This window comes from Lytechinus pictus, chromosome 17, assembly GCF_037042905.1.
Source record: "Lytechinus pictus isolate F3 Inbred chromosome 17, Lp3.0, whole genome shotgun sequence".
Classification (NCBI taxonomy): Eukaryota; Metazoa; Echinodermata; class Echinoidea; order Temnopleuroida; family Toxopneustidae; genus Lytechinus; species Lytechinus pictus.
In genome coordinates this window covers 19372274-19389093 of record NC_087261.1, presented here as the reverse complement: position 1 = coordinate 19389093, position 16820 = coordinate 19372274, and the positions used below count along the sequence as shown (strand labels likewise).

Here is a 16820-nt window from a genome sequence, read left to right as displayed (position 1 = left end):
TGTCCTTTGATTCAGGAGGTGGCGCTGGGTTGTTGAGGCCTATTGATATTAGAACATGCAATTCGTAATATATTTAAGTACATTTACTCGATTAATTTCGGGAATTCAAAGATTGAAAATGACTGACGAATATGGTTTTGACATTTTTTTTGTCATTTCTTGTTTCAGACATCAACGAGTGCTCTTCAAAATTTAGCAATCCCTGTGTACAAGGAGTGTGCACCAATAAAGATGGATCTTATACATGCCGCTGTTCCGCTGGGTTCATGTTGAGCCCTGATAATAGTACTTGCATTGGTATGTATAGGCCTATATGCAGTGCATCCCCGAAAAAAAGTAAAAATTGGAGTTATTAATATTTACAATAACTATCCATGTTAACCACAAATATGAGGACATAAAACATATTATGAAAATAAATATCGTCTTTCAAATAAGGTCAATGACCTGGTAAAATTTCCAATAAAACATAATGGCAGGCATAGAATGCTGGTTCATTTCTGTCTGGCCATATCCGTTCCCAAAATAATTTTATTTGTATCGTCACTTCAAACGTGCCGCTCGGCGGGTACAAACTACATATAATTATACGTCGTATTGTGCCCTTATGCATTTTCATCTACATATACACCCTCTCCTTTTGTTTTCCTTTACATGTTAATTTCTTATCCGGTTTTAGATAACATTTTTACATTATGAAATGACAAAGCTAATGTATCTAAAATATATCATCGATATAATTGGTAACCAATAAAATATGGACTATGAAAATGGTATAGCACTATTTGATACAGAAAAAACCCGCAAAGTATCTTTAATGGTATATTAAGCCTTCTTGCAAATTGGCTTTATTTGGCCAAAAGAGAAGGTAGATACGGCTGATTTTGTTTTGCAATAAGTATTTGCCAGTATTGTGGGCTAGGCCTATGCTAGCTTCGTTCAGCTTCGTTCAGACGCATGGGATCCTGTTCAGAGTGAAATTCTGTTATGCATGGACTATAAAATTCTAAAGATATTTCTCTTATCACGACCCAGACGTAGGCTGGGTTGACCGGAGCAAGGGTCGGAGTACTGCCTGTCTGGACGTCGTACAAGATACCCGGCCTTCCTCCGACCAAGATACTCCTATCTTTTTTTCGGGAGTATCTAGGTCGGAGGATAGTCTGTCAAGACGAGCACTACACCGACCTTTCCTCCGATTGGGCTCCGCCAACCCTTCCTCCGACCAAAAGAGCATACGTATGGGTCGTGATAAGACAAATATCTTTGTAATTTTAATTCATTCATAATAAAATAATGAATGCGTTTGAACGAGGCTATTATTACTCTAATGGTCTTTGTCTAGTTCATATATTTCATCAAAAGTTAACCATTCACGTTTTCGACTAAACAGATCTCGACGAATGTACAACCAATAGCCACACTTGTGATGTAAATGCAAATTCTGTGCAAAAATGAAATCGATTTTTTTTATTCATGGATGAGTGAGCACGCATCAAAGTGGGAAAAAGGGTATTTTCAATGTCACATGATTTTAAAGGGTAATAAAGTGAATATTGGGGGAAAATTCGGTTTCAAATGTGACTTTAATTGCTGTTGTTTTTATCATCCATCATTTCTATCACCACACACTTTCCGAACTTTGAAAATTTTCATGGTTGAGCGAGCACATTCGAAAAATTAGGAATGAATACTCTTTATATTGCATAAATGTATTCTTTTCCTAACAATTTCTCAGGATCAGTTTAATTTATGGCCAATCAGTGGTGGATCCAGAATTTTAAAATGGGAGAGGGGCCTATAATCGGGGGAACCACCAACATTTTCAAATTTTAACATGATCTAACAAGTTGAAGAGGATACAACCATAAACCCATATGATGATACGTTACAATACAGGGGCCGCGGAACGGTTTTCAAAGGGGGGGGGGGACTGACCATGCAAAAAATCACAATCGTATGGTCATTTTTACATTTTGTACATGCTTTTGGAAAAAAGTGGGGGGCTTAACCCCCCCCCCTCTCCCGCTTCCGCGGCCCCTGCAATACATTGTGCTCACTCAACCATAAACATACGATATCAAAATTGTGTGTGGAGTGGCTAAATGATGGATAGTAAAACAGCATTAACACCATAAAAATCACCTAAAAACAACTTTTACTTTGTATTTGCACAATCTGAAAAAAAGACTCTTGTGACTTTCAAAAATTGTCATTTTTAATTCAATCTTTATTTACTCATGCATGACCCAACTGATCAATCTCATTTTTCCCAGGAGTTGCTTAATGAGTGTAGAAAACCAACTACGAAATATCATATCTCAAAATAATTCTGTTCAAAAGTTACAGCAATTTGATTTAGGGGGGACTTACTTTTTTTGTTGTGTATAGAACGACTCATATCACTCAATAATGGCCAGAGTTCTACAATATTTATCTGTAAGAAATAATGTTGGCGTCTAAATTTTGGTATGAAGGGCCAAATAATACATTCGGACAAGAAACAAGGATGGTTAGTATTCCATTTTGTCCTAATATATAATTTGTCCCTTAAAAACAAAGTTTAGACACCGAAATCAAATCTCACAGGCGGATATAAAATGAGCTGTGCCACTTTTAAGTATCAGCAGCCATTTTAGAATCAATTTTTGGAAGCCATATTGGATTTTGGTCATACCAGACCACTGACCGTCCTTAAAACTTGTCGTAATGTATTATTTTGACCCTTGAAACCAGTGGTTTAGACACCAAAATCGCATCTCCCAGGCCGATATGAAATAAGCTATGTCCGCTTTAAGTAACAGCAGTCAATTAAGAATCAATTTTTGGAAACCAACTTAGATTTTTTGACAAACCAGGCCACTGGCTGTCCTTGTAACTTGCTCTAATGTATTATTTTGACCCTTGAAACCAGTGGTTTAGATACCAAAATCACATCTCCCAGGCCGATATGAAATGAGCAATGTCCGCCTTAAAAATAAGCAGCCTATTTTTAAGATCAATTTTTGAAAGCCATCTACGATTTTTGGACATATCAGATCACTGACTGTCATTGTAACTTATTCTTATGTATTATTTGACCCTTGAAACCAGTGGTTTAGACATTAAAGTCACATCTCCCAGGCCAAAATGAAATGAGTTATGTCCGCTTCAAGTAAAAGCAGCCATTTTAGAAACAATTTTTGGAACCCATCGCAGATTTTTGGACATACCAAACCACTGGCTGTCCTTCTAACTTGTTCCAATTAACTACTTCACCATTAAGACCATTGAATAAAAACCAAATTAAAGCCACTTGGGACGAATTGTGGATTCTCAGTCTACGGCAGCCATTTTGGGCGCCATCTTGGATTTGCCAGGTACACTGGAGGGCTTATAATTCACTTTAGCCTGTAATAACAATTTGTTTACCCCTAAACTATGGATTATGAACCGAAATAGGATTCTAGGGTGGAAAATGAGTCAGTTGTATCCATTTTCAGTGAATGGCGGCCATCTAAGACGCCATCTTGAAAATAACCACTTTCCCGGATGCGGATTTTGGTAGATTTTTAGTGTTATTCCTGAGGTCAAAAAGTACAAAAAACCGTTGAAAAACAATTTGTTGCAATTTGTTCCGGGTAAGGGTATTTCTCGTCGTAAATTGACCCGTCTACAGTAATTCTCCCGTACTTTGCGCGGATGACCGCACCAGTATTTCCACTTTGAAGGAAATTTCCCGAATTGCGGAGAAATCCTGATCATTTTTACGTATTTATTTTAGAAGAGACAAAAAATCCGGGAAATCCGGAAATTACAATTAAACACAATTAAAGTTGCAACTTTTAATATTCATGTTGTATTAAAAAAAAAGGTCAAGTCCACATCAGAAAAAATGTTGATTTGAATAAATAGAGAAAAATCAAATTAGCATAACACTGAGAATCTTATCAAAATCGGATGTAAAATAAAGTTATGACATGTAAAGGTTTTGCTTGTTTTTCACAAAACAGTGAATATGCGTGAGCGTGGAATATTTCATAGAATAAAATTAGTCCGCTAATTTGCGTACAGACCAGGATGTATATATAACTGGTTTGTGAAATTAAGCTTATTTAACACCTGATTTTTATGAGCAAGATTTCTAGTGTTATGCTTGCTGGAATTTTCCCTCTTTATTCAAATCAACTTTTAGTTGGGGCGAACCTGTCCTTTGATTCAGGATTGTTGGGTTGTTGAGGCCTATTGATATTAGAACATGCAATTCGTAATATATTTAAGTACATTTACTCGATTAATTTCGGGAATTCAAAGATTGAAAATGACTGACGAATATGGTTTTGACATTTTTTTTGTCATTTCTTGTTTCAGACATCAACGAGTGCTCTTCAAAATTTAGCAATCCCTGTGTACAAGGAGTGTGCACCAATAAAAATGGATCTTATACATGCCGCTGTTCCGCTGGGTTCATGTTGAGCCCTGATAATAGTACTTGCATTGGTACGTATAGGCCTATGCAGTGCATCCCCGAAAAAAAGTAAAAATTGGAGTTATTAATATTTACAATAACTATCCATGTTAACCACAAATATGATGAGGACATAAAACATATTATGAAAATAAATATCGTCTTTCAAATAAGGTCAATGACCTGGTAAAATTTCCAATAAAACATAATGGCAGGCATAGAATGCTGGTTCATTTCTGTCTGGCCATATCCGTTCCCAAAATAATTTTATTTGTATCGTCACTTCAAACGTGCCGCTCGGCGGGTACAAACTACATATAATTATACGTCGTATTGTGCCCTTATGCATTTTCATCTACATATACACCCTCTCCTTTTGTTTTCCTTTACATGTTAATTTCTTATCCGGTTTTAGATAACATTTTTACATTATGAAATGACAAAGCTAATGTATCTAAAATATATCATCAATATAATTGGTAACCAATAAAATATGGACTATGAAAATGGTATAGCACTATTTGATACAGAAAAAACCCGCAAAGTATCTTTAGTGGTATATTAAGCCTTCTTGCAAATTGGCTTTATTTGGCCAAAAGAGAAGGTAGATACGGCTGATTTTGTTTTGCAATAAATATTTGCCAGTATTGTGGGCTAGGCCTATGCTAGCTTCGTTCAGCTTCGTTCAGACGCATGGGATCCTGTTCAGAGTGAAATTCTGTTATGCATGGACTATAAAATTCTAAAGATATTTCTCTTATCACGACCCAGACGTAGGCTGGGTTGACCGGAGCAAGGGTCGGAGTACTGCCTGTCTGGACGTCGTACAAGATACCCGGCCTTCCTCCGACCAAGATACTCCTATCTTTTTTTCGGGAGTATCTAGGTCGGAGGATAGTCTGTCAAGACGAGCACTACACCGACCTTTCCTCCGATTGGGCTCCGCCAACCCTTCATCCGACCAAAAGAGCATACGTATGGGTCGTGATAAGACAAATATCTTTGTAATTTTAATTCATTCATAATAAAATAATGAATGCGTTTGAACGAGGCTATTATTACTCTAATATTCTTTGCCTAGTTCATATATTTCATCAAAAGTTAACCATTCACGTTTTCGTCTAAACAGATCTCGACGAATGTGCAACCAATAGCCACACTTGTGATGTAAATGCAAATTCTGTGCAAAAATGAAATCGATTTTTTTTTATTCATGGATGAGTGAGCACGCATCAAAGTGGGAAAAAGGGTATTTTCAATGTCACAGACTCATTTTAAAGGGTAATAAAGTGAATATTGGGGGAAAATTCGGTTTCAAATGTGACTTTAATTGCTGTTGTTTTTATCATCCATCATTTCTATCACCACACACTTTCCGAACTTTGAAAATTTTCATGGTTGAGCGAGCACATTCGAAAAATTAGGAATGAATACTCTTTATATTGCATAAATGTATTCTTTTCCTAACAATTTCTCAGGATCAGTTTAATTTATGGCCAATCAGTGGTGGATCCAGAATTTTAAAACGGGAGAGGGGCCTATAATCGGGGGAACCACCAACATTTTCAAATTTTAACATGATCTAACAAGTTGAAGAGGATACAACCATAAACCCATATGATGATACGTTACAATACAGGGGCCGCGGAACGGTTTTCAAAGGGGGGGGGGGGGGACTGACCATGCAAAAAATCACAATCGTATGGTCATTTTTACATTTTGTACATGCTTTTGGAAAAAAGTGGGGGGCTTAACCCCCCCCCCTCCCGCTTCCGCGGCCCCTGCAATACATTGTGCTCACTCAACCATAAACATACGATATCAAAATTGTGTGTGGAGTGGCTAAATGATGGATAGTAAAACAGCATTAACACCATAAAAATCACCTAAAAACAACTTTTACTTTGTATTTGCACAATCTGAAAAAAAGACTCTTGTGACTTTCAAAAATTGTCATTTTTAATTCAATCTTTATTTACTCATGCATGACCCAACTGATCAATCTCATTTTTCCCTGGAGTTGCTTAATGAGTGTAGAAAACCAACTACGAAATATCATATCTCAAAATAATTCTGTTCAAAAGTTACAGCAATTTGATTTAGGGGGGACTTACTTTTTTTGTTGTGTATAGAACGACTCATATCACTCAATAATGGCCAGAGTTCTACAATATTTATCTGTAAGAAATAATGTTGGCGTCTAAATTTTGGTATGAAGGGCCAAATAATACATTCGGACAAGAAACAAGGATGGTTAGTATTCCATTTTGTCCTAATATATAATTTGTCCCTTAAAAACATAGTTTAGACACCGAAATCAAATCTCACAGGCGGATATAAAATGAGCTGTGCCACTTTTAAGTATCAGCAGCCATTTTAGAATCAATTTTTGGAAGCCATATTGGATTTTGGTCATACCAGACCACTGACCGTCCTTAAAACTTGTCGTAATGTATTATTTTGACCCTTGAAACCAGTGGTTTAGACACCAAAATCGCATCTCCCAGGCCGATATGAAATAAGCTATGTCCGCTTTAAGTAACAGCAGTCAATTAAGAATCAATTTTTGGAAACCAACTTAGATTTTTTGACAAACCAGGCCACTGGCTGTCCTTGTAACTTGCTCTAATGTATTATTTTGACCCTTGAAACCAGTGGTTTAGATACCAAAATCACATCTCCCAGGCCGATATGAAATGAGCAATGTCCGCCTTAAAAATAAGCAACCTATTTTTAAGATCAATTTTTGAAAGCCATCTACGATTTTTGGACATATCAGATCACTGACTGTCATTGTAACTTATTCTTATGTATTATTTGACCCTTGAAACCAGTGGTTTAGACATTAAAGTCACATCTCCCAGGCCAAAATGAAATGAGTTATGTCCGCTTCAAGTAAAAGCAGCCATTTCAGAAACAATTTTTGGAACCCATCGCAGATTTTTGGACATACCAAACCACTGGCTGTCCTTCTAACTTGTTCCAATTAACTACTTCACCATTAAGACCATTGAATAAAAACCAAATTAAAGCCACTTGGGACGAATTGTGGATTCTCAGTCTACGGCAGCCATTTTGGGCGCCATCTTGGATTTGCCAGGTACACTGGAGGGCTTATAATTCACTTTAGCCTGTAATAACAATTTGTTTACCCCTAGACTATGGATTATGAACCGAAATAGGATTCTAGGGTGGAAAATGAGTCAGTTGTATCCATTTTCAGTGAATGGCGGCCATCTAAGACGCCATCTTGAAAATAACCACTTTCCCGGATGCGGATTTTGGTAGATTTTTAGTGTTATTCCTGAGGTCAAATAGTACAAAAAACCGTTGAAAAACAATTTGTTGCAATTTGTTCCGGGTAAGGGTATTTCTCGTCGTAAATTGACCCGTCTACAGTAATTCTCCCGTACTTTGCGCGGATGACCGCACCAGTATTTCCACTTTGAAGGAAATTTCCCGAATTGCGGAGAAATCCTGATCATTTTTACGTATTTATTTTAGAAGTGACAAAAAATCCGGGAAATCCGGAAATTACAATTAAACACAATTAAAGTTGCAACTTTTAATATTCATGTTGTATTAAAAAAAAAGGTCAAGTCCACATCAGAAAAAATGTTGATTTGAATAAATAGAGAAAAATCAAATTAGCATAACACTGAAAATCTTATCAAAATCGGATGTAAAATAAAGTTATGACATGTAAAGGTTTTGCTTGTTTTTCACAAAACAGTGAATATGCGTGAGCGTGGAATATTTCATAGAATAAAATTAGTCCGCTAATTTGCGTACAGACCAGGATGTACATATAGCTGGTTTGTGAAATTAAGCTTATTTAACACCTGATTTTTATGAGCAAGATTTCTAGTGTTATGCTTGCTGGAATTTTCCCTCTTTATTCAAATCAACTTTTAGTTGGGGCGAACCTGTCCTTTGATTCAGGATTGTTGGGTTGTTGAGGCCTATTGATATTAGAACATGCAATTCGTAATATATTTAAGTACATTTACTCGATTAATTTCGAGAATTCAAAGATTGAAAATGACTGACGAATATGGTTTTGACATTTTTTTTGTCATTTCTTGTTTCAGACATCAACGAGTGCTCTTCAAAATTTAGCAATCCCTGTGTACAAGGAGTGTGCACCAATAAAGATGGATCTTATACATGCCGCTGTTCCGCTGGGTTCATGTTGAGCCCTGATAATAGTACTTGCATTGGTATGTATAGGCCTATGCAGTGCATCCCCGAAAAAAAGTAAAAATTGGAGTTATTAATATTTACAATAACTATCCATGTTAACCACAAATATGATGAGGACATAAAACATATTATGAAAATAAATATCGTCTTTCAAATAAGGTCAATGACCTGGTAAAATTTCCAATAAAACATAATGGCAGGCATAGAATGCTGGTTCATTTCTGTCTGGCCATATCCGTTCCCAAAATAATTTTATTTGTATCGTCACTTCAAACGTGCCGCTCGGCGGGTACAAACTACATATAATTATACGTCGTATTGTGCCCTTATGCATTTTCATCTACATATACACCCTCTCCTTTTGTTTTCCTTTACATGTTAATTTCTTATCCGGTTTTAGATAACATTTTTACATTATGAAATGACAAAGCTAATGTATCTAAAATATATCATCAATATAATTGGTAACCAATAAAATATGGACTATGAAAATGGTATAGCACTATTTGATACAGAAAAAACCCGCAAAGTATCTTTAGTGGTATATTAAGCCTTCTTGCAAATTGGCTTTATTTGGCCAAAAGAGAAGGTAGATACGGCTGATTTTGTTTTGCAATAAATATTTGCCAGTATTGTGGGCTAGGCCTATGCTAGCTTCGTTCAGCTTCGTTCAGACGCATGGGATCCTGTTCAGAGTGAAATTCTGTTATGCATGGACTATAAAATTCTAAAGATATTTCTCTTATCACGACCCAGACGTAGGCTGGGTTGACCGGAGCAAGGGTCGGAGTACTGCCTGTCTGGACGTCGTACAAGATACCCGGCCTTCCTCCGACCAAGATACTCCTATCTTTTTTTCGGGAGTATCTAGGTCGGAGGATAGTCTGTCAAAACGAGCACTACACCGACCTTTCCTCCGATTGGGCTCCGCCAACCCTTCCTCCGACCAAAAGAGCATACGTATGGGTCGTGATAAGACAAATATCTTTGTAATTTTAATTCATTCATAATAAAATAATGAATGCGTTTGAACGAGGCTATTATTACTCTAATATTCTTTGCCTAGTTCATATATTTCATCAAAAGTTAACCATTCACGTTTTCGTCTAAACAGATCTCGACGAATGTGCAACCAATAGCCACACTTGTGATGTAAATGCAAATTCTGTGCAAAAATGAAATCGATTTTTTTTTATTCATGGATGAGTGAGCACGCATCAAAGTGGGAAAAAGGGTATTTTCAATGTCACAGACTCATTTTAAAGGGTAATAAAGTGAATATTGGGGGAAAATTCGGTTTCAAATGTGACTTTAATTGCTGTTGTTTTTATCATCCATCATTTCTATCACCACACACTTTCCGAACTTTGAAAATTTTCATGGTTGAGCGAGCACATTCGAAAAATTAGGAATGAATACTCTTTATATTGCATAAATGTATTCTTTTCCTAACAATTTCTCAGGATCAGTTTAATTTATGGCCAATCAGTGGTGGATCCAGAATTTTAAAATGGGAGAGGGGCCTATAATCGGGGGAACCACCAACATTTTCAAATTTTAACATGATCTAACAAGTTGAAGAGGATACAACCATAAACCCATATGATGATACGTTACAATACAGGGGCCGCGGAACGGTTTTCAAAGGGGGGGGGGGCTGACCATGCAAAAAATCACAATCGTATGGTCATTTTTACATTTTGTACATGCTTTTGGAAAAAAGTGGGGGGCTTAACCCCCCCCCCCCCCGCTTCCGCGGCCCCTGCAATACATTGTGCTCACTCAACCATAAACATACGATATCAAACTTGTGTGTGGAGTGGCTAAATGATGGATAGTAAAACAGCATTAACACCATAAAAATCACCTAAAAACAACTTTTACTTTGTATTTGCACAATCTGAAAAAAAGACTTGTGACTTTCAAAAATTGTCATTTTTAATTCAATCTTTATTTACTCATGCATGACCCAACTGATCAATCTCATTTTTCCCAGGAGTTGCTTAATGAGTGTAGAAAACCAACTACGAAATATCATATCTCAAAATAATTCTGTTCAAAAGTTACAGCAATTTGATTTAGGGGGGGACTTACTTTTTTTGTTGTGTATAGAACGACTCATATCACTCAATAATGGCCAGAGTTCTACAATATTTATCTGTAAGAAATAATGTTGGTGTCTAAATTTTGGTATGAAGGGCCAAATAATACATTCGGACAAGAAACAAGGATGGTTAGTATTCCATTTTGTCCTAATATATAATTTGTCCCTTAAAAACATAGTTTAGACACCGAAATCAAATCTCACAGGCGGATATAAAATGAGCTGTGCCACTTTTAAGTATCAGCAGCCATTTTAGAATCAATTTTTGGAAGCCATATTGGATTTTGGTCATACCAGACCACTGACCGTCCTTAAAACTTGTCGTAATGTATTATTTTGACCCTTGAAACCAGTGGTTTAGACACCAAAATCGCATCTCCCAGGCCGATATGAAATAAGCTATGTCCGCTCTAAGTAACAGCAGTCAATTAAGAATCAATTTTTGGAAACCAACTTAGATTTTTTGACAAACCAGGCCACTGGCTGTCCTTGTAACTTGCTCTAATGTATTATTTTGACCCTTGAAACCAGTGGTTTAGATACCAAAATCACATCTCCCAGGCCGATATGAAATGAGCAATGTCCGCCTTAAAAATAAGCAGCCTATTTTAAGATCAATTTTTGAAAGCCATCTACGATTTTTGGACATATCAGATCACTGACTGTCATTGTAACTTATTCTTATGTATTATTTGACCCTTGAAACCAGTGGTTTAGACATTAAAGTCACATCTCCCAGGCCAAAATGAAATGAGTTATGTCCGCTTCAAGTAAAAGCAGCCATTTCAGAAACAATTTTTGGAACCCATCGCAGATTTTTGGACATACCAAACCACTGGCTGTCCTTCTAACTTGTTCCAATTAACTACTTCACCATTAAGACCATTGAATAAAAACCAAATTAAAGCCACTTGGGACGAATTGTGGATTCTCAGTCTACGGCAGCCATTTTGGGCGCCATCTTGGATTTGCCAGGTACACTGGAGGGCTTATAATTCACTTTAGCCTGTAATAACAATTTGTTTACCCCTAGACTATGGATTATGAACCGAAATAGGATTCTAGGGTGGAAAATGAGTCAGTTGTATCCATTTTCAGTGAATGGCGGCCATCTAAGACGCCATCTTGAAAATAACCACTTTCCCGGATGCGGATTTTGGTAGATTTTTAGTGTTATTCCTGAGGTCAAATAGTACAAAAAACCGTTGAAAAACAATTTGTTGCAATTTGTTCCGGGTAAGGGTATTTCTCGTCGTAAATTGACCCGTCTACAGTAATTCTCCCGTACTTTGCGCGGGTGACCGCACCAGTATTTCCACTTTGAAGGAAATTTCCCGAATTGCGGAGAAATCCTGATAATTTTTACGTATTTATTTTAGAAGTGACAAAAAATCCGGGAAATCCGGAAATTACAATTAAACACAATTAAAGTTGCAACTTTTAATATTCATGTTGTATTAAAAAAAAAGGTCAAGTCCACATCAGAAAAAATGTTGATTTGAATAAATAGAGAAAAATCAAATTAGCATAACACTGAAAATCTTATCAAAATCGGATGTAAAATAAAGTTATGACATGTAAAGGTTTTGCTTGTTTTTCACAAAACAGTGAATATGCGTGAGCGTGGAATATTTCATAGAATAAAATTAGTCCGCTAATTTGCGTACAGACCAGGATGTACATATAGCTGGTTTGTGAAATTAAGCTTATTTAACACCTGATTTTTATGAGCAAGATTTCTAGTGTTATGCTTGCTGGAATTTTCCCTCTTTATTCAAATCAACTTTTAGTTGGGGCGAACCTGTCCTTTGATTCAGGATTGTTGGGTTGTTGAGGCCTATTGATATTAGAACATGCAATTCGTAATATATTTAAGTACATTTACTCGATTAATTTCGGGAATTCAAAGATTGAAAATGACTGACGAATATGGTTTTGACATTTTTTTTGTCATTTCTTGTTTCAGACATCAACGAGTGCTCTTCAAAATTTAGCAATCCCTGTGTACAAGGAGTGTGCACCAATAAAAATGGATCTTATACATGCCGCTGTTCCGCTGGGTTCATGTTGAGCCCTGATAATAGTACTTGCATTGGTATGTATAGGCCTATGCAGTGCATCCCCGAAAAAAAGTAAAAATTGGAGTTATTAATATTTACAATAACTATCCATGTTAACCACAAATATGATGAGGACATAAAACATATTATGAAAATAAATATCGTCTTTCAAATAAGGTCAATGACCTGGTAAAATTTCCAATAAAACATAATGGCAGGCATAGAATGCTGGTTCATTTCTGTCTGGCCATATCCGTTCCCAAAATAATTTTATTTGTATCGTCACTTCAAACGTGCCGCTCGGCGGGTACAAACTACATATAATTATACGTCGTATTGTGCCCTTATGCATTTTCATCTACATATACACCCTCTCCTTTTGTTTTCCTTTACATGTTAATTTCTTATCCGGTTTTAGATAACATTTTTACATTATGAAATGACAAAGCTTATGTATCTAAAATATATCATCGATATAATTGGTAACCAATAAAATATGGACTATGAAAATGGTATAGCACTATTTGATACAGAAAAAACCCGCAAAGTATCTTTAGTGGTATATTAAGCCTTCTTGCAAATTGGCTTTATTTGGCCAAAAGAGAAGGTAGATACGGCTGATTTTGTTTTGCAATAAGTATTTGCCAGTATTGTGGGCTAGGCCTATGCTAGCTTCGTTCAGCTTCGTTCAGACGCATGGGATCCTGTTCAGAGTGAAATTCTGTTATGCATGGACTATAAAATTCTAAAGATATTTCTCTTATCACGACCCAGACGTAGGCTGGGTTGACCGGAGCAAGGGTCGGAGTACTGCCTGTCTGGACGTCGTACAAGATACCCGGCCTTCCTCCGACCAAGATACTCCTATCTTTTTTTCGGGAGTATCTAGGTCGGAGGATAGTCTGTCAAGACGAGCACTACACCGACCTTTCCTCCGATTGGGCTCCGCCAACCCTTCCTCCGACCAAAAGAGCATACGTATGGGTCGTGATAAGACAAATATCTTTGTAATTTTAATTCATTCATAATAAAATAATGAATGCGTTTGAACGAGGCTATTATTACTCTAATATTCTTTGCCTAGTTCATATATTTCATCAAAAGTTAACCATTCACGTTTTCGTCTAAACAGATCTCGACGAATGTGCAACCAATAGCCACAATTGTGATGTAAATGCAAATTCTGTGCAAAAATGAAATCGATTTTTTTTATTCATGGATGAGTGAGCACGCATCAAAGTGGGAAAAAGGGTATTTTCAATGTCACAGACTCATTTTAAAGGGTAATAAAGTGAATATTGGGGGAAAATTCGGTTTCAAATGTGACTTTAATTGCTGTTGTTTTTATCATCCATCATTTCTATCACCACACACTTTCCGAACTTTGAAAATTTTCATGGTTGAGCGAGCACATTCGAAAAATTAGGAATGAATACTCTTTATATTGCATAAATGTATTCTTTTCCTAACAATTTCTCAGGATCAGTTTAATTTATGGCCAATCAGTGGTGGATCCAGAATTTTAAAATGGGAGAGGGGCCTATAATCGGGGGAACCACCAACATTTTCAAATTTTAACATGATCTAACAAGTTGAAGAGGATACAACCATAAACCCATATGATGATACGTTACAATACAGGGGCCGCGGAACGGTTTTCAAGGGGGGGGGGACTGACCATGCAAAAAATCACAATCGTATGGTCATTTTTACCTTTTGTACATGCTTTTGGAAAAAGTGGGGGGCTTAACACCCCCCCCCCCCCGCTTCCGCGGCCCCTGCAATACATTGTGCTCACTCAACCATAAACATACGATATCAAAATTGTGTGTGGAGTGGCTAAATGATGGATAGTAAAACAGCATTAACACCATAAAAATCACCTAAAAACAACTTTTACTTTGTATTTGCACAATCTGAAAAAAAAGACTCTTGTGACTTTCAAAAATTGTCATTTTTAATTCAATCTTTATTTACTCATGCATGACCCAACTGATCAATCTCATTTTTCCCAGGAGTTGCTTAATGAGTGTAGAAAACCAACTACGAAATATCATATCTCAAAATAATTCTGTTCAAAAGTTACAGCAATTTGATTTAGGGGGGACTTACTTTTTTTGTTGTGTATAGAACGACTCATATCACTCAATAATGGCCAGAGTTCTACAATATTTATCTGTAAGAAATAATGTTGGTGTCTAAATTTTGGTATGAAGGGCCAAATAATACATTCGGACAAGAAACAAGGATGGTTAGTATTCCATTTTGTCCTAATATATAATTTGTCCCTTAAAAACATAGTTTAGACACCGAAATCAAATCTCACAGGCGGATATAAAATTAGCTGTGCCACTTTTAAGTATCAGCAGCCATTTTAGAATCAATTTTTGGAAGCCATATTGGATTTTGGTCATACCAGACCACTGACCGTACTTAAAACTTGTCGTAATGTATTATTTTGACCCTTGAAACCAGTGGTTTAGACACCAAAATCGCATCTCCCAGGCCGATATGAAATAAGCTATGTCCGCTTTAAGTAACAGCAGTCAATTAAGAATCAATTTTTGGAAACCAACTTAGATTTTTTGACAAACCAGGCCACTGGCTGTCCTTGTAACTTGCTCTAATGTATTATTTTGACCCTTGAAACCAGTGGTTTAGATACCAAACTCACATCTCCCAGGCCGATATGAAATGAGCAATGTCCGCCTTAAAAATAAGCAGCCTATTTTTAAGATCAATTTTTGAAAGCCATCTACGATTTTTGGACATATCAGATCACTGACTGTCATTGTAACTTATTCTTATGTATTATTTGACCCTTGAAACCAGTGGTTTAGACATTAAAGTCACATCTCCCAGGCCAAAATGAAATGAGTTATGTCCGCTTCAAGTAAAAGCAGCCATTTCAGAAACAATTTTTGGAACCCATCGCAGATTTTTGGACATACCAAACCACTGGCTGTCCTTCTAACTTGTTCCAATTAACTACTTCACCATTAAGACCATTGAATAAAAACCAAATTAAAGCCACTTGGGACGAATTGTGGATTCTCAGTCTACGGCAGCCATTTTGGGCGCCATCTTGGATTTGCCAGGTACACTGGAGGGCTTATAATTCACTTTAGCCTGTAATAACAATTTGTTTACCCCTAGACTATGGATTATGAACCGAAATAGGATTCTAGGGTGGAAAATGAGTCAGTTGTATCCATTTTCAGTGAATGGCGGCCATCTAAGACGCCATCTTGAAAATAACCACTTTCCCGGATGCGGATTTTGGTAGATTTTTAGTGTTATTCCTGAGGTCAAATAGTACAAAAAACCGTTGAAAAATAATTTGTTGCAATTTGTTCCGGGTAAGGGTATTTCTCGTCGTAAATTGACCCGTCTACAGTAATTCTCCCGTACTTTGCGCGGATGACCGCACCAGTATTTCCACTTTGAAGGAAATTTCCCGAATTGCGGAGAAATCCTGATCATTTTTACGTATTTATTTTAGAAGTGACAAAAAATCCGGGAAATCCGGAAATTACAATTAAACACAATTAAAGTTGCAACTTTTAATATTCATGTTGTATTAAAAAAAAAGGTCAAGTCCACATCAGAAAAAATGTTGATTTGAATAAATAGAGAAAAATCAAATTAGCATAACACTGAAAATCTTATCAAAATCGGATGTAAAATAAAGTTATGACATGTAAAGGTTTTGCTTGTTTTTCACAAAACAGTGAATATGCGTGAGCGTGGAATATTTCATAGAATAAAATTAGTCCGCTAATTTGCGTACAGACCAGGATGTACATATAGCTGGTTTGTGAAATTAAGCTTATTTAACACCTGATTTTTATGAGCAAGATTTCTAGTGTTATGCTTGCTGGAATTTTCCCTCTTTATTCAAATCAACTTTTAGTTGGGGCGAACCTGTCCTTTGATTCAGGATTGTTGGGTTGTTGAGGCCTATTGATATTAGAACATGCAATTCGTAATATATTTAAGTACATTT

The 16820-nt window shown here is 36.5% G+C and overlaps 1 protein-coding gene across 6 annotated transcripts in view; it reads left to right on the top strand.

Annotated features, from left to right (window-relative positions):
• LOC129280745 (fibrillin-1-like) overlaps positions 1-16820 on the top strand; it is a 136918-nt gene that overhangs the window by 47059 nt on the left and 73039 nt on the right. For all 6 annotated transcript variants that reach the window (XM_064112373.1, XM_064112375.1, XM_064112374.1 and 3 more), the window contains 4 exons: positions 169-297; positions 4351-4479; positions 8539-8667; positions 12721-12849. In XM_064112373.1, the coding sequence (XP_063968443.1) occupies positions 169-297; positions 4351-4479; positions 8539-8667; positions 12721-12849 (516 nt within the window). The remainder of the gene's footprint in view (positions 1-168; positions 298-4350; positions 4480-8538; positions 8668-12720; positions 12850-16820) is intronic.